This window comes from Ictidomys tridecemlineatus, chromosome 5 (genome assembly GCF_052094955.1).
Source record: "Ictidomys tridecemlineatus isolate mIctTri1 chromosome 5, mIctTri1.hap1, whole genome shotgun sequence".
Classification (NCBI taxonomy): domain Eukaryota; kingdom Metazoa; phylum Chordata; class Mammalia; order Rodentia; family Sciuridae; genus Ictidomys; species Ictidomys tridecemlineatus.
In genome coordinates this window covers 179,129,753-179,156,784 of record NC_135481.1, presented here as the reverse complement: position 1 = coordinate 179,156,784, position 27,032 = coordinate 179,129,753, and the positions used below count along the sequence as shown (strand labels likewise).

The 27,032-nt window shown below is 38.3% G+C and overlaps 1 protein-coding gene across 7 annotated transcripts in view; it reads right to left on the bottom strand.

Moving 5' to 3' along the window:
* Phf20 (PHD finger protein 20) overlaps positions 1-27,032 on the bottom strand; it is a 126,324-nt gene that overhangs the window by 18,395 nt on the left and 80,897 nt on the right. For all 7 annotated transcript variants that reach the window (XM_040275986.2, XM_005329880.5, XM_021729561.3 and 4 more), the window contains 4 exons: positions 15,924-16,202; positions 10,100-10,198; positions 8,545-8,709; positions 7,812-7,990 (listed from right to left, as the gene is read on the bottom strand). In XM_040275986.2, the coding sequence (XP_040131920.1) occupies positions 7,812-7,990; positions 8,545-8,709; positions 10,100-10,198; positions 15,924-16,202 (722 nt within the window). The remainder of the gene's footprint in view (positions 1-7,811; positions 7,991-8,544; positions 8,710-10,099; positions 10,199-15,923; positions 16,203-27,032) is intronic.

The window sequence follows — 27,032 nt, the reverse complement described above, 5'->3', positions numbered from 1 at the left end:
AATAAAATAGCATGTGAATTTGCAAAATAAGAAAAAGAAAATCTGCCTCACCAATGACTTTGTATCATGAGAACTAGGACTCACCAAAAATTAGTCGAATACAGCTAAATTTCAAAATTCATGGTGATGAATTTTCATATGGGTCTGGCTTATATATATTATTCATTTAAAAAGTTTAAATTTAGAAAGTAGAATAAAATGGTCTTGGGTTGTGACTCAGCAGTAGAGCGCTTGCCTAGCATGTGTGAGGCCCTGAGTTTGATCCTCAGCACCACATAAAAAAAATAAATAAATAAAATAAAGGTATTGTGTCCAACTACAACTAAAAAGTAAATATTTAAAAAAGAAAGTAGAATAACCTGAAAGATAACATATCTATGAATGAACATAACAAATTTGCAAGATTTCTATGAAGAAAATCTTAAAATACTATTTGAAGAAAACAAAGACAATGCATCCTAATCCTGGAGAACAAGAGTCAGTATCATAAAGGTATCAACACTCCTTGAGTTCATAGATAAAAATAATGTAGCCCCCCAAAAATAGCAAATACATAACTTTGTAACAGATGAAAAAATGGAAAAAAAAATATTTGTAATTCCTACTACAGCCTATACAAAACCTCTATAAAAAGCCTATACAACTGAGTATGGTGTACACACATGTAATTCCACATACCGTGTAATCCCAACTACTTGGGAAGATGAGGCAGGATTGCAAATTAAAGACCAGTCTCAGCAATTTAGTGAGACCCTACTCAAAAAAAGCAGGAGAGGGATTGAGAACGTAGCTCAGTGGTACAGTACTTGCCTGGCACATCCAAAGGCCCTGGTTCAATCCGCCTGCAGTATCCCCAATAAAAGCCTATACAATTAGTAAGAAAATGACAAACCCTCGGCCTAAAGGATATAAAAATATAGTTAAAGGAGGAAGGTTAATTCTTAATAAAAAGATGTACAGATCAACCATTAAAATTAATATTAATCAACTTGAATTAATATAAATTAATATAAAATAAAACCAGACAAATATATGTATATACATTATTTTTTCTAGGTTTTAAAACTGGAGAGCTGGGAGAACTGGGGTTATAGCTTAGTGACAGAGCGCTTGCCTTGCATGTTCCATCCTCAGCATCACATAAAAATAAAGATATTGTGTCCATATTTTAAAAAATGCATTCCACTATTGTCATGTATTTAATTTAAAAAAAAAAAAAATGAAGGGCTGGGTGCCATGGCACTTCCATGCCTCAGCAGCTTGGGAGGCTGAGGCAGGAGGATCAAGAGTTCAAAGCAAGCCTCAGCAAAAGCAAAGTGCTAAGCAACTCAGTGAGACCCTGTCTCTAAATAAAATATAGAAAAGGTATGGGGATGTGGCTCAGTGGTCAAGTGTCCCTGAGTTCAATCTATGGTACCAAAAAAAAAGGAAGGTAAATATCAGTAAATTATTTATAGTATTATGAATCTCATGAAGTGTTTATAATAAATATTTACTACCTTATTCTAAGAATGTTATTCTCATTGAAAGCCTGTTTCTATTCCACACACACTTATATTCCATGTCTCCTAAGTGCTATAATTATGATATTTTCAGAAGATTATTTAAAAATAAGTTTCAAAATGGCCATACTAAAAGACCCATTTTTCATTAATCTAAAAGACAAAGATAAAACACTCAAATTAACAAAGGTTCTGGACAGTTCTTTGGTATGATCATCAGAAAGAGTATATATATAATATTGCTATGGTGGGGCTGGGGATGTGGTTCAGCAGTAGAGCGCTTGCCTACCATGTGGGAGGCCCTGGTTCCATCCTCAGCTCCACATAAAAATAAATGAAAATAATTTAAAGGCATATAAATAAATAAATAAAGTTACTGACAACTACAACTAAAAAATAAATATTTGCAAAAAAATATTGCTATGGCAACTAGTAATTATTTGTCAAAATTATAAATATATATATATACCCTTTGGCCTAGGAGTTCTACTTTCCAAAATGTGTTCTGATAGATATGCTTACACAAATGTGAAATAATTTAAAATTATTACTAGAAATGCAGTAGCACACACCTATAATCCCAGCAACTTGGGAGAGGAGGATCACAAGTTTGAGGCCAGCCTCAGCAACTTAGTGAGACCGTATCCTAAAACAAAAAAAATAAATAAATAAAAAGGGCTGGCGATGCAGGTCAGTGGTAATACACTACTGGGTTCAATCTCTAGTAACAAAAACAAAAAACAAAAAAATAAAAAAAACTAACACTGTGTTTAGACAAAAAAAAAGTAAATAAAGATGGCTATACAGCAAAGTAAATATAGTTAATGCTACTGAACTATATGCTTTAAAATGGTTTAAATAGTAACTTCTATGTTATATATTTGTTAGTTTAGCCTCAGAATATTTCTGGAAGGATACACAAAGAACACAAAGTTGGAATGAGATAGGGATAAAATTTTCTTTGGTGAATTATGACAGTGCAGTTTAAAAAAAAAAGTTAAAATATGGGGGGCTTGGGCTATAGCTCAGTGGTAGAGCACTTGCCTAACATGTGTGAGGCACTGGGTATAATCCTCAGCACCACATAAAATAAAGCATTGCGTCCATATACAATTTAAAAAAAAAATTTTCTTTAAACCAAAACTTGGATAGGTATGGAAGTGCATGCCTGTAATCCCAGCAATTTGGGAGGCTGAGGCAGGAGGACCGCAAGTTCAAGGCTGGCCTCAGCAACTTAGTGAGGCCCTAAGCAACATAGGAAGACCCTGTCTCAAAGTTGAAAAATTTTAAAAATAAAAATGAAAGGAATGTAGATGTAACTCAATGGTAGAGCACCTTTAGGTTCAATCATTAATACTCTATGAAACAAATAAATGAGGGCTTCTTGTTAAAGCTGTAACATAATTTTCCCTGAAGTTTGGCACCTAATATATATTTATTGCTCTTGGGTAAAGGTCAGCAAACTAAGGTCTATAAGCCAAATTCAGCTAGAATCTTATTTTTATAAAATATTATACGAACAAATCCATGTTTTACATATCATCTATAACTGTTTGCAGCAGCTTCTGAATAGTTGTGACAAAATCGTATGGTCCTTGAAGCTTAAAATACTTATTATCTAACCATTCACAGTTTGCCAAAATCTGCTCTAGAGCAATTAAAATAATTTAAATATCAAATGTGTTTTCTCGTATTCATGTGGTACCCAGATTTCTCAAATACTCATGATTATTAAGCAGGATTTTAACCTTCAATGATTTAAATAAGTACTGGTTAATAAAATCAAATAATAATATACTCAGGACTGGGGCTGTAGATCAGTGGAAGAGCGCTTGTCTGGCATGTGTGAGGCACTGGGTTCAATTCTTGGCACCACATAGGAATAAATAAAATAAAAGCCCATCAACAATTAACATTTTTTAAATAGTAATATACTCAAGTAATGTTGATAGCAATCAAATATTAAATAAGATCAAAGAAAACTATTTCTCTAACTAGATGATCAATACACTTTAAAGTTAACTATATTTATTCCAGTTATCTTCCTCTAAATTTGTGCCTTTTGCTAAAGTTACTGAATGGAACAGGTATAGTGCTCACAATGACAGAAACTGCCCCTCCATAAGACACGCCAATTGGAAAATCTTGGCTCCAGTGGACAGCAGAGGAATGTCCTGTAGAATAAAAGCCAAGGTGCTCTGATGTGAGCTAAACACCACAATATTGAGCCGAGTGTTGAGCTGAGAGCTGGGGGAAGAGATAGGAAGTCGGCTCCCAACTCTGCCACATAACAGCTGATGTGAACCCAAGAGCCCCAGGCGAACTGTCTTCATATAGCATATAATGGTACTTTAAGGTCTACCTTCAAATACCCCTTGATCCTTACTACTTACAGAAAAATCAATGGAGAGATTACCACAAAGGATCAAAAACGGGTCTCATACTGCTCATGCGGAACGGTCTTGCCAGGAGAAGCTTTCAGTTATTCACCCACTTTAGATATCCTCAAAGGCCAAAATCTGATCAGGCTACCAAGGCATATGCCCAGAGAAACAAAGTTGAAACTTTGAAACTAAAAATCTTCTTTTTTTAAATAATTCATTTGCATATTTCTCACTTCCTAATTTCTTTTTTAATATTTTTTAGTTGTCAATGGACCTTTATTTTTTATTTATTTACATATGGTGCTGAGAATTGAACCCAGTGTCTCACCCGTGCTAGGTAAGCACTCCACCACTGAGCCACAACCTCAGCCGCTCCCAATTTCTAAGACACTAGTTATCTAAGATATTCAAGCTAATGCTTTACTACTTTGTTCCTAAAGAGAAGTAATCCCTGCTGAAAAATTACAAATCAGAAATTCAGAATAAACTTCAATTACAATGCCTAATGTAACATGTCATATTTAAATGCTATGGCTTATGTCACAGAGTTGGCAAGTGAATTGCTATTCCTTAACACTCACACTAAATAAAGCACAGGATAACTCAGCATCCCTGGGGGAAGGCTACGGGGCAATCTTACAGCTCCCTTCCTCAAGGGTACACATGCCATATGGTAATCTTCCCATTGTTAAAGTACTGGCATATATTCTCCTTGAAACCACCCTGGAAAAAACAAATTTTAGGGCTAGGGTTGTAGTTCAGTGGTAGAGTGCTTGACTAGCACGTGTGAGACACTGAGTTCGATCCTTAGCACCACATAAAAATAAATAAATATATATACTGTGTTCATCTACAACAACAAAAAACTTTATTTCAAAATGCTAAACTGGCTGAATCAGTTTTTATAAATAAACATTTTATACCTCAAAAAAATTTCTACTAAAAAATCCTAACAGTCTTCATGTTATATAACAATTCCAGTTGTATCCCACAGGTTTTACAAAAGTACATGTTTTTGGATGAAACTAATTTAAAAAAAACAAAACAAAAAATGCACACTAAAAATGTTCAGGCCAAATGTTAAGATAACAGAGCCCACCAGTACACATTATTTTGTACTGCACACATAATTCTGTCCTAGAACAAAGCTTTTCCGCCCACTTGTATTTATTCAAAGAGACAACACAGCATGCTGTTTAGGAAAAGTCATTCTAACAAGAGCCACGTGCATCAAGCTTGTCTCACAGACAGAACCAAATAGAGAAAAACAAGCAATATGCTGAAGTGTTCCAAATCATCAGTCCCCAGCCCTTTTATATTTAAATTTTTCTTATTTTGAGACAGGTTTTCACTAAGGGCCACAACTCTGACTATATTATCAGAATTCATGAGAACGTGTGCGGATCACATTTCTAACCTTAAAAGTGAAGATTAATCATTTTAAACTTTTATTTATTTTGAATTTTTTTTCAACTTAAACATTTAAAACTATTGCTTTATGGGGCTGAAGATATATACCTCAGTAGCAAAGTGCTTGCCTTAGCGTGAGTGAGGCCCTTACTTCAAAACCCACTACCACAAATTAAATAAAACTACAGCTTTTACCAGTAAGACACTTTGGGGTTCTACAAAAAAGTCCATTAGGAACAGGGATTCTGATGCCGAAAAGGTATGAAAAGCACTAATATCAAAAAGTGCTGAAGACAATTTATGTATCTGTAAATCCAAGAAATTACTATGAAGACTATGAAGTGTTTCACCTGAAGTATGTTGTGTGTACATACTGGTTGGGGTAGAGAACAGTTCATTAGCCAGCCTAGACAATGTGACTTTCAAAAACAAATTTGTTTTTTGCTTTACTTCTCAATTATTAATAATGATAGTACTTGAGTATCCTAACTATAGTACTGGTTACACAGTATATATACTTGTGAAAAAACTGACAGTTTTGTTATACTTGTGACAAACTGTGCAAAGTTATATGCATACACATATAAGTACAGTACATGTATGTAGCTGATAAAATCAGAATAAGCTTTCGAGATTATGCCAATATCAATTTCTTGGTTTTGATATTGTGTTGTTGTGTGCGTTCCTAGCATGGGAGGAAGCCTGGGCAATAGTTCACTTGACTTCTCATTAGTAGTATATTTCTTTGTAACCTCCTGTGATCTATAATTATTCAAAAAGATTTTTAAAAAAACACTTGATAAATTAAAGGTGAAAATGTAAGGTGCCTACTCACTCTGGACTTTCTGAAAGTTTAAATTATGGCAAGCTTAATATTTCAAGAAATCAAAGGAAAGGAGATTGCTGAGTTAAAAAAGACAAGTGCAAAAGTTAATTTCAAAAATTGACGCACATATTGACTTAAGGACAAGGAAATAATATTCCATGACAGAAAGGCTGAGTATTTTTCTCATAATTACCACAGATACCCTCTTTTCTGGTTAACACCCCTCACCCCTTCCACACAATGACAGAGGGAGGCCCTAGGCAGCCTTTTTGTACATCGTGAACCACACATACCCACAACTTTCACCACCACCAGCCAGATGATTAGACCAAGGGTTGGCATTTGGCCTAGGATAGACGTCTGCCCCCTCCCCACAGGTGATCATTCCAAAGGCTAATACCTGATTTAAACCCAGATGGAATTCCTGGCCCAGGAATTTAGAATTGGACAGAGCTAGTCTCTTAAAGACAAAAAGTTAAAACAGGGAAGGTGTAAAGGAACCATGGATGGTGATCACTTTGCAATTTCCAAGAAAATTAACAAGTAGCAAAAAGATTTTTTAAAAGAACCAAATCAACTCCAGGAAGAATTAGGAAACAGACTAGACTAAGCCCCTGAAGATGGAATTCTAAGCTGCTAAGCCTGGATGCAATTTTGCCTCTGGGTTCTAGGACCTTGACTATTTTCCCAAAAATGTTTGTACTTGCTCCCAAAAGATGCTAACCAATAGGGGGCTGGAGCTGGGGCTCAGTGGTAGCATGCTTGCCTAGCACGTGTGAGATACTAGTTCGATCCTCAGCATCACATAAAATATGAACAAATAAAAGTATTGTTTGTTTTTTTTTTTAAAGAGAGAATTTTTTAATATTCATTTTTTAGTTTTCGGCGGACACAACATCTTTGTTTGTATGTGATGCTGAGGATTGAACCCGGGCCACCTGCATGCCAGGCGAACGAACGCGCTACTGCTAGAGCCACATCCCCAGCCCCAAGAAGTATTGTTTATAACTTTAAAAAAAAAAAAAAAAGATGCTAACCAATATAACCATAAGTGACTTAAAGAAAACTCAGATTTCTTGGCCAGATGCCAATATATATCCATGGTATTTATGATGGCCTTCAGAGTTAACCAAATAGCAGCCACCTCTGCCAGAACTGTAATACAAAGTGAAAGGTGAAGGCAAGCAGAGGGGGTCAGAGCCAGGGGACAATGATGGTCTCCCCAAGACAGGTAGAGAGGTCCCACCCCACAGGCACATCCCAAAGATAAAGATGATGAAGGTATGTTAGGAAAATGACAGGAAAGAGAAATGTCATAAAACCAGTCTCCATTCCTTCATACCACAAAGAAAATTTACCTCAAAGACAAGATAGGTCCATAAGAAAGTTGAACTGCCACCCCAGGTCTTGAGTCCCTGCTATTTAGCTTCTCATCGTGTGACCAAAACCTGTCCCCTTTGCAGGCCCCAAATGCCTCCAGCAGAGGATGAGAAGTTTGGATTTATAAGTCCTCTCTTATTCTATTAATAGGCTATTCATGACAGCCTGAATACCCAGAAAGCTGAACCAAAAGGCAAACTCAGTCTGGTGCTATTGACATGACCCTCCATTGTTCCTGGCCTTAACATTCTCTCCAGAGATGTCTGCACTTCTCTATACCTACACCTGTGTTCTGGAAGCTCAACCCACCTGAATCATGAAGTCATTTTCTTCCTGGACTTCACAGATACAACGAACCACCTCAAAATCATAGCGGTCATCTCCATCAAGTTCCTCATCTGGGTTGGTGGTCACATCAACATCTTGGCCATATTCCTCATCACTCCAAAGAAAGCTCTCAGAAGAGGATTCACTCAAATTCTCCTCCTCTAGAAGGTGAGGGAAACCAACAGTCACTATTTTAAATTATAGTTATAAAATGTATAAAACCCTAGCTTGTCGTGAGTAGAAAATGACCTTACTCCAGGGCTGAGAAATCAGGAATTAATCTGTTCCTTGGGGTTGTCATTAGTCCAAATGGAGTATGCTGCCTAGCAATGAACTGAAATCCATTTCTTCACTTCACTGAGAGAGCATGAAGCCCAAGGTCAGTGGCTGCTCGAGGTCACAGATCTGTCAGTGAGCTTCAACTCCTTATGAACCACACAGTCTGTTAATCCTCAGAACTAAAATTTTCCTCAGTCTTCCCATGAAGCGAGCCTTCATACATAAGAAGGCTGTGTCCACAGTCACTTTAAAGTTCTGCAGACAGTGGGGAAAGAGGAAGGAGAGGATCCCAGGAACAATCTGCACCAGAATCACTGAGTCTTGGTGCCTAATTAGCTATAATCAAGCCAACATTTACTACACACTTATTCTTTGCAGACACTGTTCCAAGTATTACTTTCTAACAAATGATCAGGCCAGCAGCGAGCACCCTTACCAACTGCTTTCAATTTCCCTTTGTGATTTCCAGATTCTGAGCCATGGAGCTGTGGGCTCATATGGACACCAGGCTTGTGTGAAGACCCACACCTGGTAACAGCAAATGCCTTGGGTGGAGAAGGTTCCTGGGAGGTGTCACTGATCTCCTCACTGCAGGGACATTCTGGAAGAACAGCATGAGAAAGAAATGAGCAACTCCAGACATTATATATTTTATTATTTTTTTGTGGCGGGGGGGTGGCGGTGGTTTAAGGGATTGAACCCAGGGACATGTTACCAACTGAGCTGCATCCCCAGCTCTTTTTTTTTTTTGAGACAGGGTCTCACTAAGTTACTGAAGCTGGCCTCAAATTTGCAAATCTTCTGCTTCAGGCTCCCAAGTTGCTAGGTGTGTAACACCACACCTGACAACTCCAGACATTATCATGGCATTCCAGAACCAACCTCATCCAATCAGTAAGCCTCCTGTTCCAATAGCTCAAACTTGGGGTCAATTCAACCAAGAAAAGGTATAAGGTACTGAGGGAAGATTTAGGATTTCATACTTCCAGCTACCTCTGAGAACTCCAATTCCAAAAAATTCCTTCTCACCATCACCTCCCCTCCTCACCTGTTTCTGGTAAGTTTTTTTTTTCTCTAAGTCAGAAACTACAATGAGTCAGGAGCAGTGGCATATGCCTGTAATCCTAACATCCCGGGAGGCAAAGGCAGAAGGTTCAAAGCCAGCTTCATCAACTTAGCAAGACCCTAAGCAATTCAGCAAGACCCTGTATCTAAATAAAATATAAAAAAGAGCTGGGTATACAGCTTAGTAGTTAAGCACCTCTGGGTTTAATCCTCGGTACCAAAAAAAAAAAAAAAGAAAGAAACTACAATGAAAATAAAGAAAACCTGGCATCTCTTTAACTGCCAAGGTTTTAACACAGACTTTCTTAAACATTTTTGTTGGGGTACACACATACTTCTCAAGAAATGAATTCTTTCTTTAGAGATGTATGTTTAAGATTTATATATGTGAACAATCAGTCATCTACACATCCTCTCAGACTTTGTTGCCTCCATGTATATGGCTCTGTAATAGGAGATATACTGGCCCATGAGCCTAATGGGAGGGCTTTCATAAACGCCAATCAGAGCTGGTAATGGTGGCACACACCTATAATCTCAGCAACTCATCAGGCGAAGCAGGAGGATTACAAATTCAAAGCCAACCTCAGCAACTTAGTAAAACACTGTCTCCAAATTAAAAATAAATAAATAAAAATGGCTGAAGATGTAGCTCACTGGTAAAGCACCTCTGGATTCAATCCCTAGTGCCAAACAAACAAATAAATAAATAAATAATAAAGAATGCCAGCTGGTCCTTGTAAGACATGGGAGTATACCCCACCCCAGGCCACTCCTACTAGGGCCCTACTAGGTTCAGCCCATAAGCCCTGGGAAAGGCCTGCTGGTCCTTCCTCTCCTCAGTGCAGGCTCAGAGGTTACCACAGGAGAAAGTCATCCCTCCCCACCCACGGCAAGGAAACCTAAGAAACCCTCGGGAGGATTACCAGGTTTGGTTTTCTTTTTCTTTTTCTTTTTCTTCTTTGGCTTCACTCTCACAAACTCTTTGAATTTCTTCTCTTTGTTTTTTTCCTTGTCTTTTGCAGCTACAATTAAACACAAGTTTATGTGTTGGCATTTTAATGTTTTTTTCAACACAGAGATGTTTATTCTTAAGTAATGAAGCACGTCCAATGGGAAGAAATAGAACATGCATTACTAAATAGAACATGCATTACTAACTTCTTGCCTTGGCTGTGCCAGTGAGATCACCTTTCTTGCCTTTGAGGGCTCTATAGTGGCTGCAGGACAGTCATTCTTCCATCACTTGGCCTCTAGAGCCCAGGAGACAACTAACTGCAGGCTGCTATTATAAATGAGTCTTGATGAAACATGCAACACTCATTTGTTACATGTTGCCTATGGCTTATTTCATGCTTCAACACAGAGTTAAGAAGTAATGACAAAGGCCTTAGGGCCCTCAAAGCTGAAAATAAGTATTATCTAGTCCTCTCCCAGCCCATTTATTTGGTACTTGAGATTAAATACCAGGGTCTGGCATATGCTAGACAAGGTTCTATTGGGAAACTATATCCCCAGACTTTCTTATATTATTTTGAGTCAGGGTCTTGCTAAATTGTCCAGGCTGGCCTTGAACTTGCGATCCTCAAGTAGCTGGGATCACAGATGTGGGCTACCACACCTGGCTACTCTTATCTGTCCCTTTACAGAGAAGTTTGCCAACCCTACTTGGATCATTGCTCCTCAACCCTGTCTGGAATCATATAGGGAGCTTTAAAAAAAAAAAAAAATGATTTAGCTGAACAACAGAGCACTTGCCAAGTATGCACAAAAACAACAACAAACAAGCTGGGCTCAGGGGCACATTCCTTAATCCCAGAGGCTTAGGCAGGAGAATCTAAAGTTTAAGGCCAGCCTTGGCAACTTAGCAAGACCCTGTCTCAAAATTTAAAAATAAAAGGCTTTTACAACACTGAGATACATCCCCAGTTTTTGTTGTTGTTGTTGTTGTTGTTTTGTTTTTTATTCTGAGACAAGGTTGCTCAAGGTCTCACTAAATTGCTGAGGTTGGCTTAAACTTCTGATCCTACTGTCTCAGCCTCCCAAGTTGTGCACCACCATGACCAATACTCAGGCAGGGCTCCAGTGTCCTTCCACCTTATCTTCCCAAATAGTTGAGACTACAGGCACACACTACCATGCTCTGTGTCTCAAAGACATTTAAAAGGAGATCTATCTGACTCTCGAGGACCATATCAGCACTGTGGCCCCAGTCCCTTTCCCAGATGGGTATCTAGGAACTCTCAGAGAGGAATGATGAGCTATAGCTAGCTTGCACATCTAGGTTCTATACTAGGGAACATACAGGACTTACAGATAGATCTGTGGGCAGCTTTCCTGCTAAAATATACCACAACTAAAGAAGAAAGTCCAATAAATAAGATATCTAGAAAACAATTTCATCCATTTTGCAAAAACACTCATTTTTTTAAATCAAGAAATTACAACCCAGAGAAATAAGTCACAACTGATTAGTAGAAACAAACCCAAAGACCAAGGAAGCCTGAGCTGACCCCTGCAAGACATCAGAGCTGGTATATTGCAAAACTTCACTTGGAAACACCAATCTACTTCAACCTTCTACATCTGCTTATTCACTCAAAGGCCTGGCTAAGGGGAAGGAGGCATGTGAGTAACAGAATTACAGATGGCTAGAGTAAGAAGGGGATCTTAAGGATAGGTGACCAGTTTATTCTCCTTGGGACCTCAGAATCTTTGCCCTGCCTATCCCAGCACAAGAATGTCTTTCTTCTTCCCTTGCTTTCTGGGGTAGCTTCTCTCTAACTTTGAGAGCCTTGAGAGCCTGGACATTTAGTTGAGGCTGCTGAAACAAAACAGATGGGGTGGCTTAAACAATAAATATTTACTTCCCAGAGTTCTAGGTGTTGGCCAATCTGTTTTGTGGTGTATCCCCACATGAAGCGGGTAAGGGACATCCCTCTCTGAATTCTTCTTAAAGGACACCAACCCCATCATGAAGGCCCCACTCTAATAACATCATCTAAACTTAATTACCTCCCAAAGGATCCCTCTCTAAATACCAATATCTAGAGGACAGGACTTCAACATAGGAATTCTAGAACTGGGAAGGGATCTGTGACACACAATTCAACCATAGCAAGGCCTAACTTTAATGTCACCTCCTTTCATTCCAGCTCTTGCCCTACAGGCAAAAGCTGCATCTATGTTCCCAGAGCATTTTATGTGTTCCTAAAATAGAACTGAGCCTTTTTCACTATTTATGTATTTCTCCCCCCACATGAAAGGGCTTTGCCTCAATCACATAGTTATCCATCACCACTTTGAGTAATAAAGAAATCAGATTTGGGCTGGGGATGTGGCTCAAGTGGTAGCGCGCTCGCCTGGCATGCGTGCGGCCCGGGTTTGATCCTCAGCACCACATACAAAACAAAGATGTTGTGTCCGCCGATAACTAAAAAAGAAATATTAAAAATTCTCTCTCTTAAAAAAAAATCAGATTTTCGAAGAGATCTGTGTGAAGCACACAGAATCAGTGTTCACTGTTACTGAGATGGCTCAAAAGACTCTCAAAACTGCTTCTTCTGCTCTATCTTGTCCACCCAGAAACTGAGGGAATCATACCTCCCAGGAAAAAAAAAAAAAAAATCTCTGCAGGGTATTTTCTAGCCCTGATGGTTCTCACAGAATCCCCAGGTTCCATCAGAGAAATCCACTTAAGAGTATTTGCTATAGTCAAATAAGAGTATTCAGCATAAAAAGGATGTGTGTGTGTGTGTTTGTGTGTGTGTGTGTGTGTGTGTTTTAAACAGTCACTATCCCCAAGCATCACTATTGTCACTGAAGCAGAAGTGGTGTCTATTTGTCATTTATGCAGAAGTCAAGTCCACACACATGTCAAATGCCTGTGAACTAGGAAACAGAATACCCAGTATCAGAGTCTCACCCTGAAACATCCCTCCCCCAGAACTCTGCACACCATCTGAAATTGCACTCCAAAGATTAAGGGCTTTCTTAGAAGGCTGTAACCTGGTTCTAGTCTTTCAAATTTTAGAACATTTAATTATCAGATTACACAAGTCTGAGCAAACTGACACACCAGGGACCTTCTGATGGGAGAAAGGTGAGGGGAGATGCCTACAACAGAAGTTCCTTCAGGAGGGCTGGGGAATAATGAGGTGGCCATACTGTGGAATACTCAGAGTGCTCTGCCACATTCACTCTGGCTGACAGTCAGCCACATAATGAAGGCTGACCTTTCTAAAGAGCCCAGTCCTCACATAACGATCCTGAAGTTCCTGCCGGTTCATGGTAGACACAGGACTAGTGGCCAAGGTTTCAATTTCCCATATAGATTCCAGCAAGATGATCAGTCTGATAGTAACTGCTGAGCATCTCAGCAATCAGGCAGGAAACTTATTTGGACAGTCACCAAGCTGTCTATGAGTTCTGGATCCACCTGATATGAGGGTGGGGCTGTTATTCCTTGCTGGCTGCACAAATGCTACTTTCCACCTGAGAAGTATAAAAATGACCAGCTATAGCTCCGACAGTTACACAGGTCAGAGCTTAGTGCTCGTGATTTTTGTTGTTATTCTGGCACAAAGAAGCAAAGGACTAGTTCCATTCTCAGGCTGGAATATCCTCTTGCCTGGTTACTACTTGCTTTATTTAGGACCAAACACTGATTGCTCAGGGATGTTAATGTCTGTTACTAGCTAGTCCTGCTACCTTGGATGGCCATATTTATCTTTTAGGTGATTTTAGATTTTTCTCTGCTTTTGATTACTTGGTTAATTATGGGGTCAGATTTATTTCCTAGGACTTAAAGGATCTGTTACTGAGATTTCCCCTCCTCACAAATAACACCTACAATATTTACTTGATCCAGATCTTAGCTGGAGCAGCATCCAGCCTTCCTGCATGGGAGTCACTGGATGACTTGTTAAAAATATAGTCATTCATGTACAACCAGAAGAATTAGAAATTATACTCCATTTATGTATGATGTGTCAAATTATACTCTGTTTATGTATGATCTGTCATGTATAACTAGTTACAACAAATAAAAAATAAAAAAATACAATCATAAGTTGCTTAACCACAAGTATACGTTCTGAGAAATGTGTCCTTAGTTTTCACACAACTAAAAAAAATTGCCTATCACAGAATGTACTTACACAAACTGAGCTGGGTTATGACACAACCCTAGCCCCTAACCTGGGATTTTATTCTCTCTGAAAATGCCAGATTCCTTTCAGTAGGGTTTTGAAAATCTCTGGGTAAACTGGGAATTTTTGCCTATCAGTTTTTAAAAATAGCACCAGGGTGACAGGGATGGTCAAATACACAAATGCTTTAGGGGATACCTAAGGTCCCTTAAGCAGGTCAGAGCTTAGTAATAAATTGTTGTTGAATAAACAGCTTGATCTATTTTAGCCTGAGGCAATTCTAACTCCAATATTCTGATCCCATGCTCAAAAAGCAACTTTCCCTTCCCAGAGAATGTCTGAGCTGGACAGAAGGAAGATAATTTGGATAACAATGGGTCAGCCCTTTTTTTACTTTTTGGTGGTACTGGAGATAAACCTCATGCATGCTAGGCAAGCCCTCTACCACTCAGCTACTTCTAGTCCTTTGTTTAAATTTTCTTTTGAGATAGTATTTCACTATGTTGCTCAGGATAGCCTTGAACTTGCCATCCTCCTGTCTCAGCCTCCCAAGTTGCTGGGATTATAGGTTTGTTCCACTATATCTGGCTTCTTTTCACATTTTTACAATGTGGTTACTAGAAACTTTTAAATTATACATGTGGCTTACATATTTCTGATAGATAACAGCACATAAGACTAAGAAACTCCAAACTGGCCTTAAACACATTAGTCTTCCCAGCATGGTTGTTGAATGATCTCTTAGAGGACCAGAGATTACCTTCAGATCTCATGGCCCTGACCTACTGTCCTGAAATCTCATTTAATCTGTCTTCCTTAGGGATGCTATCAGATGCTAGGAATTCCACATTTCATTTAAACCTATGTATCTGAATGAAAAAGCTTTATAATCCAAAAAGATATGTAGTGATATTATAATTTCAGTTAAAAACAAGATGGGAGATTGTAGAGTTTATTGAAAATTCATTACTTTTTCTGAAATTTCCCTAGAAACACAATTTTTCAATTTCTATGATTTAGAATAGAATTCCAAAATGGTTCTCTGTAATTAAATATGAAATGAGATTTTGTGGTACTCCATACAAGCACCATTGCAGTTTTTACAAAAAATAAACTAGTTTACTTTGAAAATGCCTTCAGCTGCAATTAAGAAGAAAAAGGATTTGCCCATTAACAAAATCACATATTGTTTTTTAGTTCTTTTGTACTTTTGCCCTGCTGGTAGAGACGGGACACAGGTTTGGGGAGGAGGGGAGGAGGGGAGGAGGACAGCATGTTCCAGACATGAGTTCTCCCACTAGCTTCTCAAGGAGCGCCCTTGCTCAATTGTCCACACTCATATTGGGAGCACAGAGGCTAGGTAACTCTGAAGATAACTTGGGGAACAAGAGGCAGAGACAAGAATAAGAATTAAGTATTTCTGCTTCCTCCAGGAGGGCCCTAGCTCCATGATACAATACCTGAGAAAGACTTATCATTTTCAATCATGTGGAATTAACTGGACAAGACCAACATAATGTCTGCTTTCTGTCACAAACATAAGCACAGTGGCCTTAGCAGCAGGGTCCTCTGCGGCACAATGCAGAACCAAGATACTTACTTGGGGAACTGGCAGAGACTCGCTTCCTGGTGAGGCTCTCCTGGTTGGCCTTGTCAGACGTTGAAGAGCCCCTTGTCTGGACATGCCTCTTTCCTGGGCTGTCTTCTGGCTCCAGTGATTTCTCCATTCCATGGAAATACTTCATGTGATAGTGCAACAGTTTAGCTTTGCGGAAAAATTTTAAACAGTCCACAACCTTGCATCTAAACTTATGGTCTAGGTCGACAGCTGGCGCATTAGATGTCACAAAATCATCTGTTTTCTTAAAAGTATTTGGTACTGAAAAAAAAGCAAAGTTTTTTTTTCCATGTGCTTATCCTGGTTATTACAAAACATGCATTAGCATATGGCAATGGAAAGGAAAACTGGGGTATGTATAATATGCAGTCCGAGATATCAAGCAGACTGCAATTACCTCCCAAATTATTGTTTGCAGGGAATCATAGATAAAAAATTGTGATTCATCTTTAGAAACAGGAGGTCAATGTGTTCATTTTAAGTAGCTTTCAAGTTCTCAGGGTTTTACTGACTTTGGGGGAAGAACAAGGTGAAATCCTAAAGAAAATCAGGTACTTCAAGCCAACATTATTGCTTATGAGTTGAACTAGATTAATATTCACCAGTACCCTGTACCCATCTGTGTGGACAGAACTAGGGAACACTCTGCACAATCTCTTTATGAAACCTAAGGAATTTTACAACCCTGTTTGCATAAGAAAAATGTAACTGTTCCAAGTGTTTTAGTATGGAGCCTTCAAAATTTCACCACATACTTTGTTTTACAAAGTATTTTGTTGAATGAAAAGAACCCAGAGAATCCAAAGGAGAAAAAAAAAAAAAAGCAACCCAACGAATGGAGCAGGACATGAGGAGAACTTGAAGGACTCATGATCAAATTCAAAGAAATGATAAAAGTTTGACCCTCCAAAACCAAAAAGATAGAAAGCAACAGTAGAAATGCACCAATAACAAAATATAAATAGAGTTGTCACAAGGTTCTCATGTTAGAAACTCCCTTCATAATACCCTCATCCCAATAACAGCAATCACCTTAAACTCAAGGTACTCCTCCTCTATAGAAAGGGTCATCCAAGAATATCCTTAATGGACCTTTCTTGGGTGAATGAAATTTTTACTAAAGGCAATGATATAATTTCCACCAAAAGCAGGTAAGCAAGACAAATAAACATCTGGTTAAGTATTTTGATTACTTTTGCAAATTTCATAATAAAATAAAAAAATTTTAATCTTAAACTCAATTATAATCTACATTTTAAAAAATCTACATTTCAAAAGTAGGTTTGATGGGCTGATGTATGTTGTTATATTGTCAATTTAAATTAAACACACACACACACACACACACACCCACACACACACACACACACACACACCCACCAAAGAAGAATGCCTTAAAATCACTTTCTATCCAGGACAAAAGATCAAGACATTTTACCCCTTCATGAACATGAACAAAGTTAAGATCCATAAATTAGCTTACAGATTAAAAAATTAAAAGGAATATGAAGTGATGTATACTTTTCAGATAAAGAAAGGAATGTCAGAGAAGAAGTTCAAAGCTCAAACTTCTAACATACCCTAAACTGGACAAGACCAACCTAATGTTTTTTTTTTGTTTGTTTTGTTTTGTTTTGTTTTTCTTTTGGTAGTACTAGGGATTCAAACCAGGTGCTTAACTGTTGAGCCACATCCCAAGCACTTTTTGTTTTCTGTTTTGAAACAGGGTCTCATTAAATTGCTGAGGCTGGCTTTGAACTCATGATAGTCCTGCCTCAGCCTCCTAAACCACTGAGACTACAGGTATGCACCACCTCACCTGTCCTAAGTGTCTTTTTTAAAAATCAATGATTTGGGCCAGGGTTGTGGCTCAGTGGTATAGTGCCTGCCTAGCATGCATGAGGCACCGGGTTTGATCCCTGGCACCACATAAAACTAAAATAAGGGTACATTGTCCATCTACAACCAAAAAAAAATATTTAAAAAAAAAATGTCTTTGGCCAGGTGCTATGGTGCACACCTGTAATCCCACAGCTCGGGAGGCTGAGGCAGGAGGATCAACAGTTCAAAGCCAGCCTCAGCAATTTAGCAAGGTGCTAAGCAACTCGGTGAGACCTTGTCTCTAAATAAAATTAAAAAAAAAAATAGGGCTGGAGGTGTGGCTCAGTGGTCAAGTGCCCTGAGTTCAATCCCTGGTACACACCCCTACCACCCCCCGAAAAAAAAAAATGAAAAAACAAAATAACAATGATTCTCTGTAATTTCCTTCTCTTAGTCATATTAGGTCGAACCACTTAAATCTGCCATTTCTGTAGCACAAAAAAACATTCAATATTAGCTACTTTCTATATGACAGTTCCTTTTCTATATCCCTTTTCTATATGACAGTCCTCAAAAACCATTGTAGACAACTCCATTTACCCCTTCATGAACATGAACAAAGTTAAGATCCAAAGTCAAAATGCATTAACACTGGGCTGGGGCTAGGCCTCAGTGGTAGAGCACTGGCCGGGCACATGTGAGGCACTGGGTTCATCCTCAGCACTAAATAAAAATAAAAGGTATTGAGTCCATTTACAACTAAAAAAAAAAAAAAAAAAAAAAAGGTTTTTAAAAAAATCAACATTGCCTATAACTATTTGAGGGTGATAGTTTATAATGAAAAAAAATAGAACATAAAACACAAGCATGTTTGAATTTAAAAAATAGTTTAGAAGTTAAAAATAGTGAGGAATTTGAATCAATTCCATGAAGAATTATTAAAAACTCTGCAATCTTCTGTAACATCCTGGCCATCTGCATAAGCAAACACAGCACAGTGGCTACAGGTGTGCATTCTGTAGCTGGATGGCCCATTTCAAATCCTGGCTCCTCTATTTACTCCCCTTGCCTCAGTTTCCTCATGTGCAGGTACACACGAGAATGGTAACATCTTTACTGAGTTATGAGAATTAAATAAATTACATGCAAAGAGCCTAGAAAAGTGCCTGGCATATAATAAGTGCTCAATAGTTATTAGCTAATATTACGATACAGTGTTATTTTGGACTTAAGAATACATGGGGCTGGAAGCAGTGACACACACCTATAATCCCAGCGGCTCGTGAGGCTGAGACAGGAGGATCCCAAGTTCAAAGCCAGCCTCAGCAATGGCAAGGTACTAAGCAACTCAGTGAGACCCTGTCTATAAATAAAATACAAAATAGGGAGGGCTGGGGATGTGGCTCTGTGGTCAAATGCTCCTGAGTTCAGTCCCCACTACCCCCCTCCCCCCCCAAAAAAAAGAATAAATGAGTTATAAATAGTTTTTCAGGAATTAACCTTCTCATAAGCAGATACTCCCAACACCCTCAGCCTCACTGCATACTCATGCCAAAGGCAAAACGGTACAACAGAAACAGCCCAGCTTTCAATCCTAGCACTAGCCTTTAAATAAATAAACATAAATAAACATACAAGTTAGACTAATTATCTAAAGGGGAAAATACCATCTATTTCAAAGAGATGGAGAAAGAGTTATAGACAATGTATGTACTTGGTATAAAGCATGTAATCAATAAATGGAAGTCATTATCACTTTGTGCATAAGCATAGAAGGCGTATGTTGTTTCTGGAACATGACTGGAGACAGGTCATGTTTTTGCAATTCTAGAGATTGAACACAGGGTCTTGTGTGTGCTGGGCAAGCATTCTACCACTGAGCAATATTCAAAGTCCAATTTTTTAATAGTCTCATTATAAGAGGTAGGACAGTTCCAAGCTTGGCTCACCAAACTCTTGAATATTGTTTTGTCTTTTAAAAAGATAAAGTGCAGGGGCTGGGGTGGCTCAGTGGTAGAGCACCTGCCTAGCATGGGCAAGCCACTGGGTTCAATTCTCAGCACTGCATAAAAATAAATAAAATAAAGGTCCATTGACAACTAAAAATTAATTTTAAAAAATTTTTAAAAAGATAAAGTGCAGCCAGGTACAGTGGTGCATGCCTATAATTCAGGTACCTGAGAGGCAAAGACAGGAATTGCAAGTTCAAAGCCATTCTCAGCAACTTAACAAAGTCCTAAACAATTTAGCAAGACTAGGTCTCAAAATTTTAAAAAGGAATTGGGATATGGCTCAGTGGCATCCTGGGGTTCAATCGCTGGTTCCCCCCACACACACAAAAAAAATTCATTCTCACTTTTCCCAGTTTTATGAAGCAATATACCAGAAATTATATTTATCCCTAACTCCATCTGATAATTTTAGTCTAAAAATTTTCTAACTTTTTTCTGTAAATCTATTTTTTTGTTTTTGGTTTTTCTTTCCCTTTTTTCTCTCTTTTTTTGATACTGGGGATTCAACCTAGAAGCACCTTATCCCTGAGCTATATTCCTTGTCCTTTTTAATTTTTTTTTATTTTGAGATAGTTTCTTGCTAAGTTGCTGAAGGTCTCAATAAATTGCCCACGTTGGCCACAATCTTCCTGCCTCAGTCCCCTGAATCGGTGGACTACAAGCATCTGCCACTGAGCCCTGACAATCAACCTATGTATTCTTTTTTTTTTTTTTTCTCCTTTGGCACCAGGGATTAAACCCAATGGTGCTTAACCACACTTAGCCACATCCTCAGCCCCCCCCCTTTTTAAAAAATATTTCTTTACTTGTAAATGGACACAATGACTTTTTATTTATTTATTTATTTATATGTGGTGCTGAGAATCGAACCCAGTGCCTCACATACGGTAGGTGAGCACTCTACCACTGAGATATAACCCCAGCTCCTTCTCAGCCCTTTTTTGTATTTTATTTAGAAACAGGGTCACACTGAGTTGCTAAGGGCCTCACTGAACTGCTGAGGTTGGCCTTGAACTCACAATCCTCCTGCCTCAGCCTCCCAAGGGCTGGGATTATAGGCATGAGTCATGGCACCTGGCTTCAACCTATGTATTCTTTATCAAAGTTGTTGAAAAGGGTTGGGAATTTAGCTGACTGCCAGTACACTTGCCTAGCACACACAAGGCCCTGAGTTTGGTCCTTGGCGAGCTTGGAGGGGCGGGGGGATCCAAATCCAAGTTGAAAAAGATATTCAGCCTGGCACGGTGGCATACACCTGCAATCCCAGGGACTTGGGAGGCTGAGACAGAAGGATCTCGAGTTCAAAGGCAGCCTCAGCAATGACGAGGTTCTAAGCAACTCAGAGGGACCCTGTCTCTAAATACATGTGGCTCAGTGGCTGAGTGCTCCTGAGTTCAATACCGGGTACCAAACAAACAAACAAAAATTATGAGTAATCCCAGCCAATGGGGATATAACTACAGCATAATCTGCAAAATTCAAACATCTAACTGCCTCACTTTATTAATCGGTCAATGAGGTAGTAATGGTAATTAAGCAAAACAAAAGGAATAGGAAAATGATATAACTATCAAAAATATTTTCCACCAGGCACAGTGGTGCAGACTTCTAATCCCAGCAATTTGGGAGACTGAGGAAGGAGGATTGCTAGTTTGCAGCCAGCCTCAGCAACTTAGTGAGACCACCTCAAAATAAAAAAATAAATAAGCCGGGGATGTGGCTCAGTGATTAAATAGCCCTAGGTTCAACCCCCAGTACACATCAAAAAAAGGTTACAAATGAAAAGAATAGACTATATACAGTATTACTATGTTAAAGAAAACTCAAAAAAAGAGCTTAAATTATAAGAATTTAAACAATGGAAATCTTGGTTATGGGATGACAAATCTTTTTTAAAAAATAAGGTTTTTTTGTACTTTTCCATTTTTAAAAAACTTTTAAAATTTTTTTTAGTTGCTTTATTCATTTATTTACACATGGTGCTGATTATCAAACCCAGGTTGCACTACCCTGCCTAACCTCTTCTGCATGTTTAACAGAGTAACACACGTGAGGCAAGTGCTCTGCTACTGAGCCACAACCCCAGCACATTTTCCATATAATATTTCTAATATAATAATCATATAATTTTCATAGTACAAAGAACCACCATTTCCTTTATATTATTATATTTTGCTTCTCCCCAGAACAGTGCTCCTCTGAGCAGAAAAACATGGTGATGAAAACATGGTCAGGAAACCAGGAGAGGGATTGGGGGCACAGTTCAGTGATGGAGAATATACTCAGCATGTGCAACTCCCTAGGTTCAATCCCCAGCATCAAACAAAGAGAAAAGAAACTAGATGATCCACTGGAATCAGCCTGTGGAACCAGTCTACCAAATCCCAAGTCTCACACACAGCAGGTATTCCCCAATGAGAAGAGAGTTCATTTGGAACTCTCACCAGCTTAGAGTCTGTCACTGATGGCACCAACTAAGTTGACATCATCCATTCCTTGGACAGTATGGTCCTTGTAAAGATGGGAGCAGTTACTAAGAGACAGAGGACAAAAGATTCATAAATTAAGTCTTCAAAGGAGTCTGGTTCAAAGCAAGGGGTAACAGAATTTTTTTTTGAAGTAAAGGATAAACTCCTAAAACCAATTTATTCCCATTTCAGAAAGTAGTATGGAACTCTTTATTTCCAAATAGTTACTTGTATTACCATTTAGATGCTCTGTGCTCTTCTGCATGTTCTTTTTGTTCGTTTCATTTTCAGTTTTTGGTGCTGAGGACTGAACCCAGGTGTGCTTACTGAGCCACATGCCCAGCCCTTTTTATCTATTTTTTATTTTGAGACAGGACCTCAAACTTGTGATCCTCTTGCCATAGCCTCATAAGTTTGCTGGGATTATAGGTTGCACTGCTCTCCTAACTTCTTCTGCATGTTTAACAGATTTTTGTTGGGATGAAACGAGAGCACAGAGCTCTCTCCTGGACATCAAAATTCCAGGCTCAAAATACTAAGAGTCACCCTTTGTTTTTGCAGCTCCTAAATTCCTACCATACACTGGTAAGTGGAGAGAAAAATGGTCCACAGATTTAGCTTTTAATAAAGATAACTCTAAGGAATGTCTTCTTTTTTTTTTTCCTGGAGAAATGAGTAACAGACTCTAAGATGAATCTAATAATCCTCACTTCTTGGTATTCATATTTCCATGTAATTCCCTTACCCAACTAAATTATGGGCAGCACCCCATAACTTCTAATAGAATATGACAAAAGTGACAGTATGTCACTTACATAATTATGTTACAAAAGACTATAATATCTGCCTTACTAGTAGACATTCTCCTTTGCTGGCTTAAGGAAACAAGTTAGGTTGTCAGCTGCTCTACAGAGAGGAACCCAAGGTAAGATCTGAAAGTGTCCCCAGCAAAAAAAAAAGAGTGAGGCCCTTGGTCTGCCAGCCTGCAAGGAAATGAATGCTGCCAACAACCATACAAGTCCAGATCCTTCCCCTGGAGTAGGTTTTCAGGTAAGGATGCAGCAAAAGTCAACCCTTTGATAAAGTGCAAAGGACTATGCTGCTATAGAAATTGTTTTAGTCCACTATGTATATAGCAATAAATGTTACACAGTAATAGATAATAATGAGATCAGCAGCCCACTCATTTTCTATATATCTGGGTGATTCTTCATACTCTTTCTTTTATAATAGCATACATTATTTTATACTTAAAACAAAAATAAAAGCTTTAAAATATGCTTTCTGTAAAAGTCCTGCCTAATCCTTTTATTGAATGCTCACTACCATTAATTATCTCAGAACTTCACAATTAGATGGCTTATGATGGTATCAGTTTGGCCATATTCCTTGTCCACGTCAACCTAAGTGTCATTCTGCTCTCAATCTCATCTATTATCATTTCAAAGTAATGTCTCAGTTCCTACTCAGCCAACTACTGGCCACAGTGATTGCTTCATACTCTCATAGCTCATACCTCACTTGTCCTATGTCCTCTCCCTGCCATTTCTCCCTGGCTCAGCCAGTCTTCACTTCCATCCAGACCCACCTCTCTCCATAAACAGGAAAGCGTCCAGATGGCCCTGGCTCTCGAAGACCACATGTCATTCACTCCTGGCACAAATGATTATCTGCTGGGCTTCATCATTAGCACTTAGCATCTGCTCCTGGATCCTGTTATCTATTGCTTCTCCAGCCAGAGGAAAAGAGCCACTTCTCATTATCTTGTGCTGCCTCAACACCAGGACATAGTTTTTTTTCTTGTCAATGACACCACATGGCCTAGTAGTTTAATACCTTTTGACAAATACCTCAAATATTATAATGACGAACATATTTTTCAAGTCTGCAAAGAAATAATTTTCTTAGCTCCAAAGCAACAAAAAACAAAAAAATCAAAGGAAAACACAAACAGATTTAAATATTCATAAGCCTGGTCAAATGCTCAGAATAGAAAATTAATCAAAATTTCCACAAGTGGAGGAGCAGTTAAACAAATTATAGCAACTCTGCATTATGTGAAAAAAAATTTTGCGGGGGGGGGGGGTCACTGAGGTTGAATCCAGGGGCATTTTACCATTGAATTAAATCCTTATTTCTTTTTGTTTTCTATTTTGAGACAGGTCTTGCTAAGTTTCTGAGGATCATGTTAAATTGCTGAGGCCTCAAACTTATCATCCTACTGCCTCAGTCTCCAAGTTGCTGGAATAATAGGCATGCTCAACCACAACTAACCTGTATTATGTAATTCTAATGAACCTTTTAAAAATAGATAGATAGATAGATAGATAGATAGATAGATAGAAGTGGCCTGTATCAACTGATACAATAACCAAGGTATATTAATAAGTGAAAACAGAAGTTACCAGTATGTACAGAATGACCCATTTATGATTAGAGGTGAATAAACAAAAATAAGATCCTTGTACAGTGAATCTCAACTCAAGTACATCCACAAGATTGGGATCCTAATTAGAATAAGATATATTCCATGCTTGAATAATTATCTCAAAACAGATTTTACTGTCATATATAACTGAAAAGAACCAATAAAATTTTTAAAAAGAACATAATTTTCCAATTCACCAAAAAAATAAAATAAAATAAAAATGCACTGAAGCACAATGGAGTCATGTACACCTATAATCCCAGTTATTGGGGAGACTGAGGAAGGAGGATCACAAGTTTGAGGCTAGCTTCAGCAATTTAGTCAGAGTCTATCTCAACATTTAAAATAGGCCGGGATGTAGCTCAGTAGTACAGTGCCCCTAGATTCAATCCCCAGTACTAAAAAGTAGAAAAAAAGAGAAGGCACTGGAAAGAAAGCAGAATAGAAATTAAACTACCGACAGTAGTTACTTTTGGAGACGGGTTCAGGAAAATAGGGTAGTTGGTAAAGAATTTCTACATTTTCTCTGCATATTCCAGGAACAATGAACAAACCTTGTACCCAGATAACTAACCTGGGTTCTTAAATACTATTCTCCACTGAAAGTAATCAGAACTTCCGAGAGAATAGGGTAAATGCACAGTCAGGTAAGTATTAGATAAGCTTGGAACATATTAATATGCCAGAAAATAAGGAAGTGCTCAAAGAATGACAAAAGAAATAGAAACCCATTTGAAGGGCTCCCACTGGCCAAATCCGGAATCAAATAGATATCTTAAAAAATAATGATAGGAACAGATTATAACCATTAAAACAAAAAGAATCAATGAGCCCATGCAGACATAAATAAGGAGAGAAAAAATGGGAAAAGAAAGGAAAGTTCCTTAGTATGACAGAATATAATTTAATAAATATAGAAGAAATGACGAGAGGCAGAAATCACCATTTAACAACCACCTGAGTGGGCTGGGGATGTGGCTCAAGCGGAAGCGTGCTCGCCTGGCATGCATGCGGCCTGGGTTCGATCCTCAGTACCACATACAAAGATGCTGTGACTGCCAATAACGAAAAAAAAAAAAAAATTCTCTCTCTCTTAAAAAAAAAAAAAAAAAAAAAAAAAAACCACCTGAGTAACAACTGCTTCAAGCAAGAAATATCAGTGGATATAAAAATAGTGGCTGAAAGTTTGGTAAAGAAATAAGATATATGCTTACACTTAAGGTATCTTCTCACAAGAAATTCACTATAAAGGGGAAAATAAAAGTTTTACGGTGGAAAACTTAAATCAGATGATACTATAATCAAAGTTTATGTGTATATGTGTATCCATATATATCCATACCCTTTTCAAGTGAATTCTGTCAGGATGCCATATCTCTTTGTCTCTTTTACTGGTGTCTCTGTGTGTTTGTATACACATATGGATATATATTCATATATGTACATATATATATAAAATTTACATGTATAAAATATGTGTGCATATATGTATAAAATGTGTTCATGTGTATATAGGTGCGTAGATGTCTATATCTCCAAATTCTATGTAAATATCCATATGTACACTAAATGTATACCACATATACTATACACTGTGTGTGTGTGTGTGTGCATGTGTATATGCACGCACGCATGTATAGACTTATACTTAAGAAAATATTTTGAGGGCTGGGGATGTGGCTCAAGCGGTAGCGCACTCGCCTAGGGTACGTGCAGCCCAGGTTTGATCCTCAGCACCACATACAAACAAAGATGTTGTGTCCGTGGAGAACTAAGAAAAAATAAATAAATATTAAAATTCTCTCTCTCTCTCTCTGTCCCCCTCTCTCTCACTCTCTCTTTAAAAAAAAAAAAAGAAAAGAAAATATTTTGAGGGGCTGGGGTTGTGGCTCAGTGGTAGAGTGCTCGCCTAGCATGTGTGAGGTCCAGGGTTCAATCCTTAGCACCACATAAATAAATTAATTAATTAAATAAAGGTTTAAAAAAAGAAAATACTTTGAGCCGGGTGTGATGGTACATGCTTGTAATTCCAGTGGCTCAGGAGGCTGAGGCAGGAAGATTGCAAGTTCTAAGTTAGCCTTAGCAAAAGTAAGACACTAAACAACTCAGTGAGACCCTGTCTATAAAAAAAATAAAAATAAAAAATAGGGCTGGGAATGTGGCTCAGTGGTGGAGTGCCCTTGAGTTCAATCCCCAGTACCCCACTGCAAAAATAAAGAAGAAGAAAGAAAAACAAAAATACTTTTGAGGTTACAAAATAGCTGGATGGAAGGAAAGCAATCCTGCAACCCACAGTTCTGGTGAACATTTCAATGCTCTCCCCAAGAATGCATTTGGTCCCCACCTAAAAATAAAATAAAAT